Here is a 20,493-nt window from a genome sequence, read left to right as displayed (position 1 = left end):
CCAAATGTGGATTATCCTGATTTTTTTTTAAAGTCCTTATTTACTTCCCTACCAAATCTAAATGAATATAGGTTAATAATGGGTGGTGACTTGTTGTTTAAATCCTTTGTTGGACAGATCTATATCTACTCAGACTTTACCTAATAAGTCGGCCACTTATATTAATTCTTTTTTGACTGATAATGGAATTTTTGATATTTGGAGATTTCGGCATTCTAAGGACAAAGAGTTTTCATTTTTCTCACATGTTTATCATTCCTACTCGAGAATTGATTTTTTTTTTATTGACTTGTTTTATTCCATCGGTAATTGGTTGTAATTATGATATTATAGCCATCTCTGACCATGCTCCATTAAAACTTTCTATTAAATTTATGGATACAGCTTCTAGTGCTAGACAATGGTGATTTGATTCTACCTTACTGCAAGATCCGGATTTTATTAAATTTATGAAGGAACAGATCGATTTCTTCTTTTCAACTAATTCCACGGATGATATTTCTTGCGGAACACTTTGGGACACCTTTAAAGCATATATACGCGGACAGATTATCTCCTATTCCATTGGTTTGAGAAAACGCATTAAGAAAGAAACTCTTTTATTGGTTGATAAAATTAAAGAGATTGACAAGAAATATTTGATTGCTCCTAGTAAGGAGCTTTACAAACAAAGGGTTGAACTTCAAATGGAACATAGTTTATTACTTACATCTTCGATTGAAAATCAATTAATGAAAACCAGATCTGATTTTTATATACATAGTGATAAATCGGGTAAACTGTTAGCTAATCAATTGAAGAATGCTTTGGTTAAACGCCAAATTATTAAGATTCGTCAGCAGAATGGTGATTTGACAGTTAACCATGATGAGATAAACAAATCTTTTCAAGATTTTTATACCTCCCTGTATCATTCTGAATTCCCTCATGATTATAATATCATCTATGATTTTCTTGGGAAATTGAATTTTCCAAAATTATCATTAGATGATCTTTCAATGTTAGAAACTCCTATTACGGATGCAGAAATTAAAGGGGTTATTTCCTCTATGAATTCTGGGAAAGCACCAGGTCCAGATGGGTATACAGTAGAATTTTTAAAATGTTTTTCCTCTACTCTTTCTCCTTGGTTATGCAGGGTTTTTGAAGAAGCAATTAGATTGGGTAATCTGCCACAATCTTTTTATAGAGCTTCCATTTCTTTAATATTGAAGAAAGATAAAGACCCTACTGACTGTGTATCCTATAGACCAATATCCTTTTTGAATGTAGATTCCAAGATCTTTTCCAAGTTACTGGCATCCAGACTGGAGAAGGTATTACCTCAAATTATCTTGGAAGATTAAACTGGTTTTATTAAAAATCGCTATTTTTTCAATGTTAGGAGATTATTGAATATTGTTTGTACTCCTTCACATAGCACCTCAGAATGTGTCATTTCATTAGATGCGGAGAAAGCATCTAATAGAGTTGAATGGTCATACTTATTTACTGTGCTTGAGAAGTTTAATTTTAGTCCGACATTCATTTCCTGGATTAAACTGATATATCATACTCCAGTAGCCTCGGTTTTTACTAACAATCAAAGATCTCCTTTTTTTCGTTTATTTCAGGGTACTAGACAAGGCTGTCCTCTTAGTCCATTATTATTTGATATTGCTTTAGAACCCTTGGCAATTGCTATTAGAGAATCACCGAACATTTTTGGCATTACTCGTGGGACGGATATACATAAGTTATCATTATATACAGATGATTTATTTCTGATCCTGAGAAATCCATTCCTGCAGTTATATCATTGTTGGCTCAATTTAGTAATTTTTCTGGGTATAAATTAAATCTTAATAAGAGTGAATTGTTTCCTTTAAATAGACAGGTTCCAATTTATGGAAATTTACCTTTTAAATTAGTTAATGACTCTTTTATATACTTGGGGATTAAAATCACAAAAAATTATAAGGACTTATTTAAGGTTAATTTTTTACCCTTAATCAATCAGATTAAATGTTTGTTCACTAAATGGTCACCATTATCTTTATCTCTGATAGGTCGGATTAATGCTATTAAGATGATTATTTTACCCAAGTTTTTATATATATTTCAAGCAGTACCAATTTTTATTCCAAACTCTTTTTTTGCTAATGTTGATTCAAAATTTCCTCATATATATGGCAGAATAAAAATCCTAGATTAGGTAAAAAATATTTACAGAAGGCAAGGAAGGAAGGTGGATTGGCATTGCCTAATTTTAGATTTTATTATTGGGCAGTCAATATCCGATATTTGATATGTTGTTTAAAGGATTGGGATTTATCTTTTAGCCCTCATTGGGTGAACTTGGAAATTAAATCTGTATAAGGATTTTCATTGGGTTCTATTTTAGGGTCTTCTCTTCCCTTTGCTCTTTCTAAATTGCAGAAACAAATTGACAATCCGATAGTTAAACATACTTTACGTATATGGTTTCAATTTCGGAAATTTTTTGGGTTGACTCAGTTTGTTTTGAATATTCCAATTGTATTCAATTTCTTTTTTTATCCTTCTATTATAGACCAAGCTTATTCAGCTTGGAAGACTAAAGGATTACTACGATTTTCCGATTTATTTTTGGATAATTGTTTTATGTCTTTTGAACAATTATCTAATAAATATAATTTGCCTAGATTTCATTTTTTTAGATATTTACAGATTAGGAATTTCTTAAATACTGTACTTCCTACCTTTCCAAATCTTGAGTCTTCGGGTATTTTGGAGAATTTGTTAGAACTAAATCCTTCTCAGAAAGGTGTAATATCAAAACTCTACAATATAATTATGAAAATACATTCAGAGCCCTTCTGTAAGATTAAAAATGATTGGGAAAGAGAACTTAACCTTACTATCCCTATTGAGAATTGGGATAAAATTCTTCAATTGGTCAATTTATCATCTATATGTGCTAAACATTCATTAATTCAGTTTAAAGTTGTGCATAGGGCTCATATGTCTAAGGATAAATTGGCTCGTTTTTATTCCTATATAAATCCTATTTGTGACAGATGTCATTCTGAGATAGCGTCTTTAACTCATGTTTTGGTCATGTCCGCTTTTGAAAAAATATTAGAAAGACATTTTTGATATTATTTCCACGGTATTGAACATTGATTTACAACCTCATCCTATTACTGCAATTTTTGGTTTACCGATGATGGACTCAGACCATTTATCTTCTGCTTGTCGAATGATTGCATTTCTTACATTAATGGCTAGAAGATCTATTTTGTTGAATTGGAAAGAAATTAATCCTACCGTATTTCATTGGTTTTCTCAAACTATGTTATGTCTAAATTTAGAAAAAATTAGAAGTGTTGTATTTGACCCTTCTATTAAATTTGAAAAGATATGGAGACCATTTATTCAATATTATCATATGATGTAATGTGACCCTGTTCCAAGCCTATTTGTTTTTCCAGTTTTGATTTTACATATGTTGAGAGGATCGGAGTTGACGACACTGATGATTTTGTATTTTTGTTAGATATTATAAACAGCCCATTTTTTTTTCATCTATTTTTTTCTCCTTTTTTTTCTTCTTTTTTTTCCTTATTAGTTATTAGGTTGTTAGATTAGTTTTTCCAGCATAAATTAATTTTTTTTCTTTTTATTTTCTGTTTTTTTTTTATATATATTATGATATACCTAGTTTTGCTTTGTTTATATGTTACTTGTATTGTCCATGATTTGGGAGGACTCATTTATATTGTAACTATTGCTTATGTATCCTTTCATGTTCAGTTTAAATTTGTATGTTTGTAATCCCATTATCTATGTATTAATCTTATTATGTTGATATTAATAATAATAATAAAGATTGGAAAAGAAAGAAAGACTCTGAGAGGCAGGATTTATGAACATTTAGAGAGGCATAATATGATTAGGAATAGTCAGCATGTCTTTGTCAACGGCAGGTCGTGCCTTACTTGCCTGATTGAATTTTTTGAGGATTGAAGGTAGAGCAGTAGTCGTAGTGTATATGGATTTCAGCAAGGAATTTGATAAGGTACTCCATGCAAAGCTTATTGAGAAAGTAAGGAGGAATGGGATCTTTGTAGATCCAGAACTGGCTTGCCCACAGAAGGCAAAGAGTGGTTGTAGATGGATCATATTCTGCATGGAGGTTGGTCACCAGTGGTGTGCCTCAGGGATCTGGTCTGGGACCCCTACTTTTCGTGATTTTTATAAATGACCTGGATGAAGAAGTGGAGGGATGAGTTAGTAAATTTGCTGATGACATAAAGGTTGAGCATGTTGTGGATAGTGTGGAGGGCTGTCAGAGGTTACAGTGTGACATTGATAGAATGCAAATCTGGGCTGAGAAGCGGCAGATGGAGTTCAACCCAGATAAGTGTGAGGTGGTTCATTTTGGTAGGTCAAATATGATGGCAGAATATAGCATTAATGGCAAGACTCTTGGCAGTGTGGAGGATCAGAGGGATCTTGGGTTCCGAGTCCATAGGACACTCAAAGCTGCTACACAGGTTGACTCTCTGATTAAGAGGGCATACATCAATGATGAAGTTGGCCTTCATCAATCGTGGGATTGAGTTTAAGAGCCGAGAGGTAATGTTGCAGCTATATAGGACCCTGGTCAGACCCCACTTGGAGTACTGTGCTCAGTTCTGGTCACCTCACTACAGGAAGGATGTGGAAACCATAGAAAGGGTGCAGAGGAGATTTACAAGGATGTTGCCTGGATTGGGGAGCATGCCTTATGAGAATAGGTTGAGTGAACTTGGCCTTTTCTCCTTGGAGCAACAGAGGATGAGGGGTGACCTGATAGAGGTGTATAAGATGATGAGAGGCATTGATCGTGTGGAGAGTCAGGGGCTTTTTACCAGGGCTGAAATGGCTAAGATGAGAGGGCACAGTTTTAAAGTGCTTGGAAGTAGGTACAGAGGAGATGTCAGAGGTAAGTTTTTTTTTATGCAGAGCGGTGAGTGCGTGGAATGGGCTGCTGGTAATGGTGGTGGAGGCAGATACAATAGGGTCTTTTAAGAGACTCCTGGACAGGTACATGGAGCTCAGTAAAATAGAGGGGAATGGGTAACCCTGGGTAATTTCTAACGTAAGGGCATGTTTGGCACAACTTTGTGAACTGAAGAGCCTGTATTGTGCTGTAGGTTTTCTATGTTTCTATCACAGCTTGCTGGCAACTAATATTTTTGACGTTTAATATGAGTTAACTCTCATCATAACTAGAGACCCAGTGAAGACTATTTGGATTAAATACTCACATGGATGCATATTATTATTGAACAAGGGGGAGAAAGACCATGACACAGAACATTGTAGAGGAGAGCACAGCAATCAACCCCTCACCCACGATGTCTATGCCAACCACAATAGCAATCTGAACTAATCCCTTCTGCCAGTTCATGGTTTATGTCCGTCCATCCCCTACCTATTCACATGCCTATCGAAATTCTTCTTAAATGTTGCTGTTGTATGTGCTTCCAGAACTCTTGGCAGCACATTCTGTTCTCTGAATATATAAAAAATCATCTCATAGATCTCTTTTAAACTGCCACTTTCGTGCCTTCAACATACCCACCGATATTTGACATTTCCACCGTAGGGAAAAGACTACGATTATCTATCCAATCCATGCCTCTCATAGTTTTATATACTTCTCTTTTGCCCTTTGGATTCGATGTTTTCAAAACTGTCCTTCTAGCTAAAGCTCTCTAATCATGCAACATCATTGGAATATCTTCTGCATCCTCTCCAAAACCTCCATGTTCATCCTGTAATGCAATGAGCAGAACTCCAAATGTAGCCTAGCCAACTTTTTATATAGCTGCAAAACTTCTTGACTTTTCTACTCAACATCCCAGGTATGTCGTACTGCTTGTTTTTCACCGTATCTACCTGTACTGCTACTTTCAGGAAGTTATAGAATTGCACTCTTGCTGAATACAAATGTTTCTAAGGGTCTGCCATTTTACCATATATTTCCCTATATGAATGCAATGCCTGACACTTGTCCATATTAAACTCCATCTGCTATTTCTCTGCCTTCTTCTCCAACTGGCCATGTCTCCTACTGAATCCTTTGACAACCATTATTACCATCTTGTCCCCTTTGTAAACTGAAAAGAGCAATACCACAACCCCACAAAACCTAGCGGCTTAGAACATTAACACTTTTCTGTAATGATATAGGCTTTCCTTTGTTCTGGCTGGAAGTTTTTTTTTGCATATTTGGAATCTGGGAAAAATTACTTTCAAACAGACTGATTTTAGTGTGACATGAATATCACAACTATTTTTCAAAACACAGCCTGGCATTATTTAAATTTGAAAGGGGCACAATGAGGCAGTTATAGTGTGTTATTAAAAGCAATGCAGAGAGAAGAGCATGTGATAAGTGGATGAATTCAATCATAGAAGCTAATTTAGAAGAAAAATAATGATCTCACTACTATAGGAATTATTTGAATGTTCATTAAATCTTTTCCACAAGATGGAAAATTAGATAAAATGTTTTTTAAATCAAAGAGAGAAAATTAATTCCATTTTAATGACCAATCTGTTTGAAAGATTGTTTTCAGACTTCCATCCATACACAGTACATCCCTTTATTTGGCTACCGTTGGTAGTTTCCTATTTATCAATAATTACCTTTGGTCCAAAATCTCCAAACCCATTCTGACATATTGGCATCCTCACCAATGGGTAAAATGCCTGACCCTAGGGCAGGTTGTCTGTGGGAAAGTGATGGATGGAAATGTTGGTGAGGGCTGAATTGTGTAACATGTATGTCAACAAGTCAAAGAGATTAATACCTCTTCTGATTTGATGTCTAGGAGAGAAACAAACTGCAGAATTGACTACGCAAGGACTAGATATTAAACTAGTGCCTGCTAGTTTGTATTATTCTGCAATACATTAATCCATTCAGGAGTAATTATGAATGGAGTAATTTATAACAGATATAATTGCCAATTCAAGTGCACCTTGAATCTAACTTGTAGCATAGAAATACTATCATCAAGATGGGAAACTGTAATATTGCATGTTTTATTTCATCATTTATAATTCAGTGTAGTAGCAAATATTACATTAGTTTAATATTCAGTAGTTTATTCTATCAATCCCAAATATTGTTGGTTAAAGGGTGGAAGACAAAACTGTACCAAAAGCATATCCCTCAGATCTGTGCTGTGGATACACACCAACAGGATTTGAATTGATACTTTGCAAACTCATTACACCTAGAGTATTTGAAGCCAATTAAGTTCAGTTTTGCTTCTATCAATCTGACCTTAAAAATAAAATCCAAAAGTGAAAGGACAGTACAAGACCATAAGACATACAAACAGAATTGGCCATTCGATCATCTCTGATTTATTTTCCCTCTCAACCCCATTATCCTGCCTTGTCCTTTGATGCCCTTATTAATCAAGAACCTATTAACCTGCACTTTAAATATACCTAATGACTTGGCCTCTACAGCCATCTGTGGTAATGAATTCTACTGATTGAACACCCTCTGGCTAAAGAAATCCTCCTTGTCCCTGTTCTAAAGGGACATCCTAGTCTGAGGCTGTGTCCTCTGGTCCTAGACTCCCTGACTATTGGAAACCTCTTCTCCATGCTCCCTCTGTGTAGGCCTTTCAATATTTGGTAGGCTTCAAATGAGAGATCTCCTCCTTATTCTTATAAACATCAGTGAGTACAGGCCCAGAGCCATCAAGTTCTCCACCCATTCATTCCCAGGATAATTAATTCACGTAAACCTCCTCTGAACCCTCTCCAATGCCTGTATATCCTTTCTTAGATTTGGAGCCCAAAACTGCTCACAATACACCAAGTGTGGTTTGACCAATGCCTTATAAAACCTCAAAATTACAGCCTTGCTTTTACTGTATACTCTAGTCCTCTTGAAATGAATACCAACATTGCATTTACCTTCCTTACTATTGACTAAATCTACAAGTTGGCCTTCAGGAAATCTTGTATTAGGACTCCTGAGTTCTATTGCATGACCAATTTTTTTCCTATTTGCTTCCTAGGAAAATAGTCTATGCTTTTATTCCTTCTACTGAAGTGCATGGCAATACACTTCCCTACACTGTATTCCATCTGCCACTTCTTTGCCCATTCTCCTAATTTGTCCAAGTCCTTCTGCAGACTCCCTGCTTCCTCAACACTACCTGCCTCTTCACCGATCTTTGGTCCACAAATCCATCAATTCCATCATCAAGATTATTATCATATAATCCGAAAAGAAGCAGTCCCATCACCGACCTCTGCAGAACACCATTAGTCACAGGCAGTTAACCAGAAAAGGCACCCTTTATTCTCACTCATTGCCTTTTGCCAGTTAGTCAATCTTCTGCCAATACTAGTATCTTTCCTATAATTCCAAGGGCTCTTATCTTGTTTGCAGCCTCATGTGTGGCACTTTGTCAAAAGATTTCTGAAAATACAAGTAAATAACATCCACTGACTCTCCTTTGTCTATCCTGCCTGTTATTTTCTCAAAGGTTTCCAACAGATTTGTCAGGCAAGATTTGTCCTTGAGGAAACTATGCTGACTTCAGCCTGTTTTATTGAGTGCCCCCCATGCACCCCAAAACCTCATCCTTAATGTTGGAAACTAACATCTTGCCAGTACTGAAGTCCTGCTAACTGGCCCTTCTTCTTCCTCCCTCCCTTCTTAAAGAATGGAGTGACATTTGCCATTTTCCAGTCCTCCAGAACCATTCCAGAATCTAGTGAGTCTTGAAAGATCATTGCTAATGTCTCCTCAATCTCTTCAGCTAGATCTTTTAAAACCCTGGGGTCTAGTCCATCTGGTCCAGGTGACTTGTCTACCTTTAGACAGTTCAGTTTCCCAAGCACCTTGCCCCTACTAATTGTGACTGCACTCACTTCTGTCCTGACATATTCCAATTTCTGGCATGCTTCTGATGACTTCTATAGTGAAGACTGGTGCAAAACTCTTGTTCGGTTCATCCTCCATTTTTTTTAATTCCCCATTGCTACCTCCCTGGTGACATTTTCCAGTGGTCTGAAGACCACTCTTCTCTCTCTTTTACTCTTTGTATACCTGAAAAATTCAGTGGAATCTTCTTTTATATTATTCCTAGCTTACCTTTATATTTCTTCCTTTCTTATTGGTTTTAGTTCCCTTCAATTGATTTTTTAAAAGCTTCCCAATCCTTCAGCTACCCCCACTCATTTTTATTATACGTTATGCCTTATCTGCTTTCTTGCTGCCTTGCCAGCCACAGTTGTCTCCTATTCCCTTTAGAACACGGCTTCTTTGGGATGAACCAGCCATGTGACTTAATTACTCCCAGAAACTCCAGCCATTGCTGCATTGCTGTCATCTTGGTTGGTATCCCCTTCCATCCTGCCAGTATCTTGGACACCAGCATCCTGCAGCTCCCAGGCTACTTCTGGGAGCTGACAAGTACTGTGATGAGAACGTGTGAGTTCTTACAGTTAGATTCTATATTGAGAGAATATGTTTGGAATTAACAACAAAGTTATTGGTCTGTAAAACTGCATTTGGAATTATGAATATCCACATCTGATGATTGTGTGACTTAACTGTTTGTCTCTTCTAGAGTGAAGAATGAAACTCTTGGTGTTTGGTGCCACAGGACGAACAGGCCAGTTTCTGGTGAGACAGGCTCTGCATCAGGGCCATGTGGTGACAGCGATTGTAAGAACTCCTAGCAAGCTCACTATTCAGCATGATAACCTCCAGGTAGTTGCTCGTGTGTAGAATTGTTTTGTGTTACTCCTCAATAAAATCAACATTTACTTATAATTTCCTCGTTTAAGAATCTATATCTAATTTATTATACTTCCAGTTCCCGTATGACAACCTGTAGCCTGATGCAAACTTTTTCTTCTTCATTTTATGAATTCTTTTGCAGGTTGTCGAAGCAAATATCTTCTCACTGGACAGCCTTGCAAAACACTTTAATGAGCAGGATGCTGTTCTCTCCTGTCTTGGTTTCCCAATAAGTGTGTTTTCTCAAATTACTGGATATACGGAATCAATGAAAGCAATTGTTGCTGCGATGCGCCTGGCAAAAGTGAATCGAATTATAGTAATGACATCCTGGTACACACAAAGTGAGTCCTTATATGCATAATGAAAACTGCCTATGTAAACATCTCAGAACAGAATTATAACACTATTGCTTTTAGGAGATTCAGAATAGAGTGTGAATGTTTTATTGTAAGTGTGAATATAGGAGTTATAATTGAAATTGGATTTTATGGGAAGAACTGGATACCTGCTTGTCCTTGTCTGTTTATCCATATCCTTCAATTCTGCTTCATGGGAGGATACCAGTTGATCTTAATTCCTTGTACCTTAGTTGGAAAGTTGAGGATCAATGGGAAGTTAACTGACAGAATGCCTCCTGGTCAGAAACATGACTTGGAGCATGTACAGTAGAGTTGTTTTTTTTAAATTGTGTGGAGACTTTGGTCATAGATATGATTGAAGGTTTAAAATGGTGCTGTTCATCGCATTATCATCCCTGAGGCCTGACGTGGTCATTCCGTCAGAAACCTTGAAGCAGGTGGTCACCGTAGAACTGACGGTTCCTTGGGAAGATCGGATTGAGGAGGTGTTTGAATGTAAGAAAGCCAAATACCAGGAGCTGGTAGAGCAGTGCCAGAGATGGGTGGAGGACACGATGAGCCTGTAGAGTTGGGGTGTAGAGGTTTTGCTGGCTGTTTACTCTGCAGAACCTACTCTCTCCTTGGCATTACAAGGGCTGTAAAGAAGAGCCATCAGGACTGACACAGAGACTGCTGAGCAAGCCTCCAGATGACTATGGATCAAGAGGTGTGACCTGTGGTCCGGCACTGCAGGGACATACTGTAAGCCCGGGCCTGATCAACCCTGAATGGGTTGCCTAGGCGAGGGTGTCTGATGTTGAAAGATCCGATAACCCTGGCACATCCTAGGATGTATCTCAACATCAATGAAGCTGGAGTTTCAGCATTTTTTGTGTATTCACTGGATATTATTTGATTTACTAATTCATTGTTGGATATATGGCTAAGGGAATTGATGCAAGTGTTAGTGCTGAACAAACCTCAACAGTTGAAGATTGTACAACAAATCCTAGTAAGGTAGATAAAGGAAATTATAGTTGTTAAATTTTTTAAAGAAAGAATACCCACAGCCATCAAATTAATGTTTGTTTTATTTCTCATCAGTTTTTTTTGTTAAAGTTGCAGAACATAAATATAATGGTTCTCAAAAAAAACCCTTCTAATGACAAGATATTTTAGATATAAACTCATTAGACTAGGAGAACAACCGATAACTTGAATGAGACTTGGAGCTACATTTTCAAAATTTGTGGATGGTACACAATTAGTAGGAGAGGGGTGGGAGTTATTTTTAATGTAGAGGAAAACTGGGGAAAAGTTGAGATAGGCATTTATAAGCTAGCTATTTGTTGTGTAATTGATGGCTGAATATCAATGAAGGAAAAAAGAATAAAGGGAGGCAACACGTTTCTTGGGTAATAGGGGTCTAAATGGCCTAGAAGAACAAAGGAAAGTAAGAATACATCATGGATATAAGTAATTAAAATCAGAGGGCATTCGGGTAAGTGAGGAAAAGCTAGTTTATCAGTGGCTGTGAGCAAAAGTAGCATTGTCTTTAATGGAGAGAACTAAAATTGAAAGGGGTGAGAACACTGTAGCTATTTGATATCTTGATTTAAAAATTCATTAAATTAACAATTCTTATTGATTAAATTTAAAGAGTAGAAAGAAATGGGTTACTAATCAGGCAGTATCCTTGGATATCATGTGAAGCTGTTATACACCACATTCAGCATTCTCTGAAAAGGGTAAAGCTATAGCAATGTGAAAAATTACTGAAAATACAAAACCATTAATAGAAATAAAAGCTTAAAACTCAAGAATAGTATGACAGTTTGCTCAGAACTTTAAAGAAAGCTGGGTTAATATTCCATCTGAAATGCTTCATGAGCATTGGTCCAGAATATAAGAATACATGGGAACCTTCCGGGGTGAGAAAGCAAAATTGGCTTGATGGTAGGTGGTAGAAGAGGTTTGCTTTCAGTTTGGAGACCTGTAATCCATGGTGTGGCACACAGATTGCTGCTATGTCCTTAATTATTCATTATATATGTTGAAAGAATTGGAGGAGTATGCTGGTGGCGTGATTAATAAGTTTACAGGCACCACCACAATTGATGAACAGTAGAAAGTTGTCTGAGGTTACAACAGGATAGAGATTAACTGGGGAATAGGCAAGGGAATGGCTGATGGAGTTTAATCTGTACAAGCATGAGTTCATGCATTTTGGGAAGTTAAACCAGGCTGCGACTATGCAGTGACACTGCAAAGAATTATTCAACAGCAAGACTATGGGGGTATAAGTACATAGTTTCCTGTAAGTGGCAACACCGGTAGAAACTGTAAGGTATGTCATTAATTGGCCAAGGCGTTGAATATAGGAGTTGGGGCATCATGTTACAGTCGTGCAAAATGTTGCTTAGACTGTACTTGGAACATTGTCTTTTATTCTGGTTTCCATACTGTGAAGAAGGATGTGACTAAGCTTAAAAAAAAATTCACAAAAATGTCACCTGTACTGTTGGGCTTGAGTTATAAAGAGAGATTGGATAGGTTGGAGCTGTTCTCCCTGGAGCAAAGAAGTCCAGGAATGACCTTACAGAAGTTTATAAATTTACCAATGACATAGATGATGTAGCTGGACACAGGGAAAGAGACGGTCCAAAACCAGAGGGCTTGGGTTTAATGTGAGATAGGAAAGATTTAAAGGGGATCTGAGGGGCAGGTTTTCACACTGTGTGGTAGGTGTATGGAATGAGGTGATAGGGCCAGGTGTAATTACTCTCTTTTCATTTAAAAAAAAATGTTTGTACAGGTACATGTTTGCACTTGTACTGGAAGAGTTTAGAAGGATATGGGCCAAATAAAGCAAGTTTAGGAATCTTGGTTGGCATAAATTTTGAGCCAAAGAACCTGTTCCTGTGCTGTTTAACTCTATGATTCTCTTAATCAACAACACTAATTTCCCAGCTTTTTATTCAATATCCCCTCATACATTTTCTCCAAGTATTTACATTATACCCTTCTATAGAGAGTGAGATTCTGTAATATTTGATGATAATCCATGCCATGTGTTAATTTCCCCTGTGGCTGATAATATTTTTATTACATCCATTTCATTTCAGTCATAATCTTAATTGGTGTTTCATTATCCGAATGTAGTTTGACTTCTTGCATTTTCAAACTCCCAGTATTCCAAATAAAGGATCTCCCCCTTCCTCCAATGTTTGGACTTCACAAACAAGAGAATATCTGCAGGTGCTGGAATTCCGAGCAACACACACAAAATGCTGGAGGAACTCAGCAGGCCAGGCAGCGTCTGTGGGGAAAAAAGTACAGTCCTTAGATGCTGAGTTAATGTTTCCACTAGTTGGGGTTTCCAGAGCAGAGCTAGAGTCTCAAATTAAGGGCAGAATGAGGATTTCTTTTTCACCAAAATGTTAGTGGCTTTTTAGAATCCTATACCCTAGACAGCAATGGAGACTGTCACTGACATTTCCAAGATAGAGGTCAATAGATGTTTAGATACTAAGAGAATCCAGGGACTTGGGATAGTTCAAGAATGTGGTAATATAGTAAATGATCAGGAAAGATCATATTCATTGGTGGAATATGTGTGAGAGATCAAATTCTGTTTCCATTCTTAAGTTTTCATGAAAAGAATGTATTGTGGTCCTTATGCAGTGTTATTTTACAGCTGAGAGTTCAGAAAAGGCCTCGTTTATGGTGCGATGGATGCTAATCCCCATGATTCGTACCTTACTGAACAACATGTATGAGATGGAAAATTATTTGAACAAGGAGTGTGAGGACCTTGATTGGACGACAGTACGACCACCCAATCTTCAGACTGCTCCAGAAACAGGTTCAAATCTTGTTTTTCAACATATTTTTATAAGATTATCCTGTAATGAATATCCAATTCAATTCAGGGATGGGCATCTTATCAAAAATTTGTGATTTGTTCGTATATTTAAGAGTAAAACAATGAATTTGTGATTCTTGATATACAGTTACCAAGCCTTTTCCCAGATTTGAGAGTGAAATAAAATAAAATATATTTCTTGTCAGTGATAACCTCCTGTGTATACTTTTCACTGCAATAGCAGAATTTGGCAGGAATTAAGAAGTGTTAATTGGGAACACCTCTTCTCTGGCAAGTCCACATCAGACATGTGGGGGGGGGGGGGGTGTTTAAAGGTCAGTTGCACAAAGGAAAGGTACGTTCCTATTAGAAGGAAGGATGGGGATAGAAAGATAAGAGAACTGTGGATGTCCAGAGAAGTGGTGAATTTAGTCAAGAAGAAAAAGGAAAAGTGTGTGAAGCTTCGGAAGTTAGGATCAAACAAAGCAAATGAGGAACATAAAGAAGCCAGAAAAGAACTGATGAAGGGAATTAGCAAAGCCAGGAGGAACCTTTAAAAGTCTTTGGCAAGTAGAATTAAGGTGAATCCCGAGGTATTCTATGCATACATTAAAAGTAAGAGGATAACAAGGGAGAGGGTGAAACCAGAAGATTAAGGTGCATGCAGTCCGTGGTGAATTGGCTGTTTCAATTCAGAACTGATTTGTGCATAGAAGACAGGGTAATGGTTAAAGGGACTTGTTCAAGCTGGAGGTCTATAATTAGTGGAGTTCTGCAAGGATCTGTGCTGGGAACTCTGCTGTTTGTAATGTATATAAATGACCTGGATGAAAAAGTAGACGTGTGAGTTAGTAAATTTATGATAAATACCAAAATTTGTGGAGTTGTGGATAGTGTAAAGACTGGCAAAGAATATAGCGCAATGTATGTCAGTTGCAGATATGGGTAGAGAAGTGGCAGATGGAGTTTAATCCAGATAAATGTGAGCTGTTGCACCTCAGTAGGGCAAATACAAGGAGACAGTATGCTGTTAAGGGCAAGGTCATTGACTGTGTTGCTGAGCAGAGAGATCTTAGCATCCAAGTTCATGGCTCCTTGAAAGTGGCTACACAAGCCAATAAGATGGTTAACAAGGCTTATGGAATGTTTGCTTTTATTAGTCAAGGCATTGAGTTCAAAAGTAAAGGGGTTATGTTACAACTCTGTAAAACTCTGGTTAGGCCACATCTGGGGTGTTGCATACAGTTTTGGTCGCCCCACTACAGGAAGGATGTTGAAGCTTTGGAGAGGGTGCAGAAGAGGCTTATCAGGATGTTGCCTGGTTTAGAGGGCATGTGGTATCACAAGAAGCTAGATAAACTTGGGTTGATTTTCTCTGGATTGTCGAAAGCTAAGGGGACATCTGATAGAGGTTTACAAATTATGTGAGGCATAGGTAGCGTGAACAGGGAGTATCTGTTTCCCAGGGTTGAAATGTCTAATACCAGAGGGCATGCATTGAAGGTGAGAGGGGGTATGTTCAATGGGATGTGAGGTGTAAGTTTTTTACACAGAGTTGTGGATGCCTGAAATGCACTGCCTCGTATGGTAGTAGAGGCAAATATATTAGAGGCTTTTAAGAGATGTTTGGATAGATACATGGATGTAAGCAAGATGGAGGGATATGGACATGGTGTAGGTAGGAGGGATTAGTGTTTGGATGTTTTGATTTGCTTTTTAGCTGGATTTGCACAACATTGTGGGTGAATGGCCTGTTCCTGTGCTGTACTCTTGGATGTTCTAGAATTTGAAAATCGGAATCTGCTGCTGTCAGAGTAAAAGATTCTGCTCCTTTTTCTTCCTCTGTGGAAGACCCCTGATCTCAACTGTGACCTATGATTTTGGATCCTTCAGGGCAAGGAAATAATCTCCATGCATTTCTTCAATCAGTCCCCCTGTGAATCTTGTAAATCTGAATATGATCACCCGTCATACTTCTATGAGTAGAAGTCAACCTTACTTGTTTTCTTGTAGTACAACAAGCCTCCATCTCAGGAATCACCCTAGTGGGATATATACTACAGTGCCTCTAAGGCAAATACTCGGTACTTCATGTGCACATGTAACAAGGTATTCTTGCTTGTGTACTCTAGCTCTTTTCATTTCTATTGCTGATTGCTTGCTGTACCTGCAGGCTTCTGCACCTTAATGTAGCAGTACCCCAAGACCCTTCCACTGACTCAAAATTACAACTATTTTGTAGTTTAAAATATATTTGGTTTTGTTGTTCTCACTATCAAAGTGAATAACCTGACATTTCCCACTGTCTCTCACTCATCTCATGTGCTCATTTAACCTGACCTGCTTGAGTTATTTTCTAGAACACTTGCAAACTCCCCTCTGCCTGTTTCCCTCTCCTTTTTGGTTACATCAGTCAGTGTCAGCGCATTCTGTGCTGTCTTTTCACCTTCATGAACAGTGCAGAATGGCATAGCTCAGAGACTGAGATTGTTCTTTAAAATATTCCACTTGCGACTGTAACTAGTGACACTGAATAATAATTGACTGGAAGAATTTTTCTTCAGTTTGGTTATTCCTCAAGTTTGTCCATTTAGAGCAATAACAGCTGGAATGGTGATACAATGCACAGTTTACAGAACACACAGAAAATTGTAGTGAAACACAGGATATACAAGTATACTGGGTGAGCTGGATAAAACGTGCATAATCAGGCACACCTTCACTGTGAGACCATGCCTCTGGATGAAGCGGGAATGGACGTGGTTGCTAGCCATTACTATCAATAAAAACCAAAGATGCTAGATGATCCAAATGGGTGATAGTGGTATTCCAGGAAAGAGGTGTTCTTGTAGTTAGTTGAATCTCTTATCTGATATGATCTAACATTTTTGAAACTGGATTTTATCAAAGAATCACGGCTGTCAACACCCTAGTGTGTGGACTGATTTTCTTATAACTGTCTGGTTCAGTCCTTCTGCAAGAGCTATTTAAATCAATTCAATTGGCTTTATAATTCAGATGAACTAATTTAAAATTTTGAGACAATTCATCACTGGAGCCTAACTGGAATGAAACTGCTTTTGTGATAACAATTCATGAAATTTCTGACTGGTTCCAAGAAAAAAAGAACACTAGAGTGGATTTTAACATGACAAACTGGCAGCATCAGATATGAATTCTGTTTATTCACTCCCTAATTTTACAATGTATTTGAAATTAATGCAAACTAAAATGGAATGGAATGTGGAATAAGAAGAGGGTTGGATCCTATACAGATCCACCGGGCAAAGATACTTTAAGCAGCCTACCCAACACTTCATATTCCACCTTGGCTGTCTCCAACCTGATGGCACAAATATCAATTTCTATAGCATCTGGTAACCACTCCTGTTATTTTCTCCTTGTCTGACCAGCCCCAACATTCCCTCTTTTCCCTCCCACACATTCTCCATCTGCCCATTAGTCACACGTTCCTCCTTCCTGTTCCTCTCCTCACCTTTGCTTTGTTCCATGATCTGTAGCCCTCTCCTATCAGATTCCACCTTCTTTAGCTCTTTGCCAGTTCCACCTATCACCTCCCAGCTTATTACATCATTCACACTTTCAACCCCTCCCCCACCCCTTTACCTGTCCAGCACCCTGTCACTTGGATCCAATCCATCTATCACTCACCAACTCTTATTCCACCCTTCCCTTCTCCCTTTTATACTGGCTATCTCTCTTCTTTCTTTCCAACCTTGATGAAGGGTTTCAACCTGAAATATCAATTGTTCATTGATCATAATGCCATTAGAAGGAGAGATCTCATCCTTGGGTTGAGATTCTAAATTGGAGAAAGGCCAATTTTAATGGTAACAGAATTGATCTGGCAAGTGTGGATTGGGATGGGTTGTTTTCTGGCAAAGGTGTACTTGGTAAATGGGACGCCTTCAAAAGTGAAATTTTGAGAGTAAAGTGTTTGTATATTCCTGTCAGAATAAAATGCAAGGATAACAGGTTTAGAGAACTCTGGTTTTCAAGAGATATTAAGAAGAAGAAAAGTGTAGGCAGGAATAAACAAATGAGATACTTGAGCATAAGAAATGTGAGAGAACACTAAAGAAGGAAATCAGGAGGGCTAAAAGAAGGCATGAGGTTGCCCTAGCAGAGAAGTTTAAGTAGGAGCACCCAGGCCATGCCCTTTTCTCACTGTTACCATCAGGTAGGGGGTACAGAAGCCTGAAGGCACACACTCAGTGATTCAGGAACAGCTTCTTCCCCTCCGCCATCCCATTCCTAAATAGACATCGAATCTTTGGACACCACCTTACTTTTTAAAAAAACTATACAATATTTCCATTTTAGCACATTTTTAAAAAATCTATTCAATATATGTAATTGATTTACTTGTTTATTTTTTTTCTTTCTGCTAGATTATGTACTGCATTGAACTGCCGCTGCTAAGTTAACAAATTTCATGTCACATGCCGGTGATAATAAACCTGATTCTGATTCTTATCCTGAGATATATTTAGAGCACAAGGATAGGAAGGGAGAAAATTGATTGCCTTGAAGATCAGAGTTGTCATCTATGCATGGATCCGAACGAGATGGGGATGAATCTTAAATATCTCTATTTACGCAGGAGATGGACACAGAGTCTGCAGAAGTGAAGAAAAACAGCAGTGAGGTCACGGATTACAGAGGAGAAGTTGCTTGTTGTCTTGAGACAGGTTAGGGTGGATAAATCCCCAGGTCCTGACAACGTGCTGCCCCGGAGCTTGTGGGAGGTTAGTGCAGAAATCGCAGGGACCCTAGCAGAGGTCTTTAAAATGTATTTAGCCACAGCTGAGGTGCCGGAGGATTGGAGGAAAGCTAGTCTTGTTCCATTGTTTGAGAAGGCTCCAAGAATAAGCTGAGAAATTGTAGCTGGTGAGCCTGTCATCAGTAGTGGGTAAGTTATTAGAAGGTATTCTAAGTAACTGGATATACAAGTATTTGGATAGACAGGAACTGATTAGGGATAGTCAAAGTGACTTTGTGTGTAGTAGTCTTGTCTAAACAATTTCATAGTTTTTTTTTTGAGGAAGTTACCAGGAAAGGTGATGAAGACAAAGCAGTGGATTTTGTCCATATGGACTTTAGCAATGCTTTTGACAAAGCCTCACATGGGAGGCTGGTTAAGAAGGTTCAGTCACTTGGTTTTCAGAATAAGGTAGTAAATTGGATTTGACATTGGCTGTGTGGGAGAAGCCAGAGCGTGGTAGTAGATGGTTGCCTCTCTGACTGGAGGCCTGTGGTTAGAGGTGTGCCATAGGGATCAGTGTTCAATCCATTGTTGTTTGTCGACTACATCAGTGATCTGCATGATAATATGGTAAACTGGATCAGCAACTTTGCAGATGACACCAAGATTGTGGGCATAGTGAACAGCAAGGAAGCTATCAAAGCTTGCAGTGGGATCTGGATCAGGTTTAACAATGGGCCAATAAATTCCAGCTGCTATTTTATGTAGGCAAGTCTGAGGTTTTGCACTTTGGGTGGACAAACTAGGGTAGGACTTGCACGGTGAATGGTGGGGCTCCAAGGGGTGCAGTAGAACAGAGGAGACTGAAAGTGCATAATTCCTCGAGAGTGGAGTCACAGGTAGATAGAGTTGTGAAGAGAGCTTTCGGTACATTGACCTTAATAAATCAAAGTATTGATTACAGAAGTTGAAATGTTATTGAAGTTGTATAAGACTCTGGTGAATCAGATTTGGAGTATTGTGTGCGGTTCTGGTCACCTGCCTAGAGGAAATACGTCAATAAGATTGAAAGAGTGCAGAGAAAATTTACAAAGCTGGGACTTGAGAGCCTGAGGTTGATGAGTTTGTGACTTTATTCCCCAGAGGGTAGGAGAATGAAAGGAGGTTTGAGATATACAAAATTATGGGGAGTATAGCTAAGGTAAATGCAGGCTTTTTCCACTGAAGATGGGTGAGACTAGAATATGAGGTCATGGGTTAATGGTAAAAGGTGACCATGAGGGGGAACTTTTTCATTCAGAAGGCAGTGCAAGTGTGGAATAAGGTGCCTTTTGAAGTGGTGGCTGTGGGTTTGATTTCAACACTTGAAATATGGAGGGTTATGGAGTGGGTGCAGGTCAATGGGACCATGCAGACTAATAGTTCAGTATGGACGAGAAAGCCCAGAGGGCCCGTTTCTATGCTGTATTTTGAATGCTGGTCCAGATTTGTGTGTTGTGTACTCAGCATGTCTGGTTCAGCAATAAGGCCAATGAGATCCAGGGCTACGCAGACAGTCATGACACCATGCATTTCTACGACACTTTGAAGGCTATGTATGGACCTCAGTCCTCTGGCTCCTCCCCCCTCCTCAGTGCAGATGGGACTCGGCTGCTGACCGAGAAAAAGCAGATTTTGGAGAGATGGGCTGAACACTTCAACCAGGTCCTCAACCGCCCTGCCGAAATCAATGATGAGGCCATTGCTCGCCTACCTCAGGTGGAGATCAACC

General features: G+C 38.4%; 1 protein-coding gene across 1 annotated transcript in view; it reads left to right on the top strand.

Moving 5' to 3' along the window:
- Nucleotides 1-20,493, top strand: part of blvrb (biliverdin reductase B) — a 40,515-nt gene that overhangs the window by 13,009 nt on the left and 7,013 nt on the right. The window contains exons 2-4 of the mRNA XM_073065278.1: nucleotides 9,618-9,760; nucleotides 9,933-10,134; nucleotides 13,829-13,996. Coding sequence (XP_072921379.1) covers nucleotides 9,626-9,760; nucleotides 9,933-10,134; nucleotides 13,829-13,996 — 505 coding nt within the window. The 5' untranslated portion in view covers nucleotides 9,618-9,625. The remainder of the gene's footprint in view (nucleotides 1-9,617; nucleotides 9,761-9,932; nucleotides 10,135-13,828; nucleotides 13,997-20,493) is intronic.

The sequence above is a fragment of the Hemitrygon akajei genome, chromosome 13 (assembly GCF_048418815.1).
Source record: "Hemitrygon akajei chromosome 13, sHemAka1.3, whole genome shotgun sequence".
Classification (NCBI taxonomy): Eukaryota; Metazoa; Chordata; class Chondrichthyes; order Myliobatiformes; family Dasyatidae; genus Hemitrygon; species Hemitrygon akajei.
The sequence above is the reverse complement of the archived record's forward strand: the minus strand, read 5'-3'. Positions and strand labels throughout refer to the sequence as shown.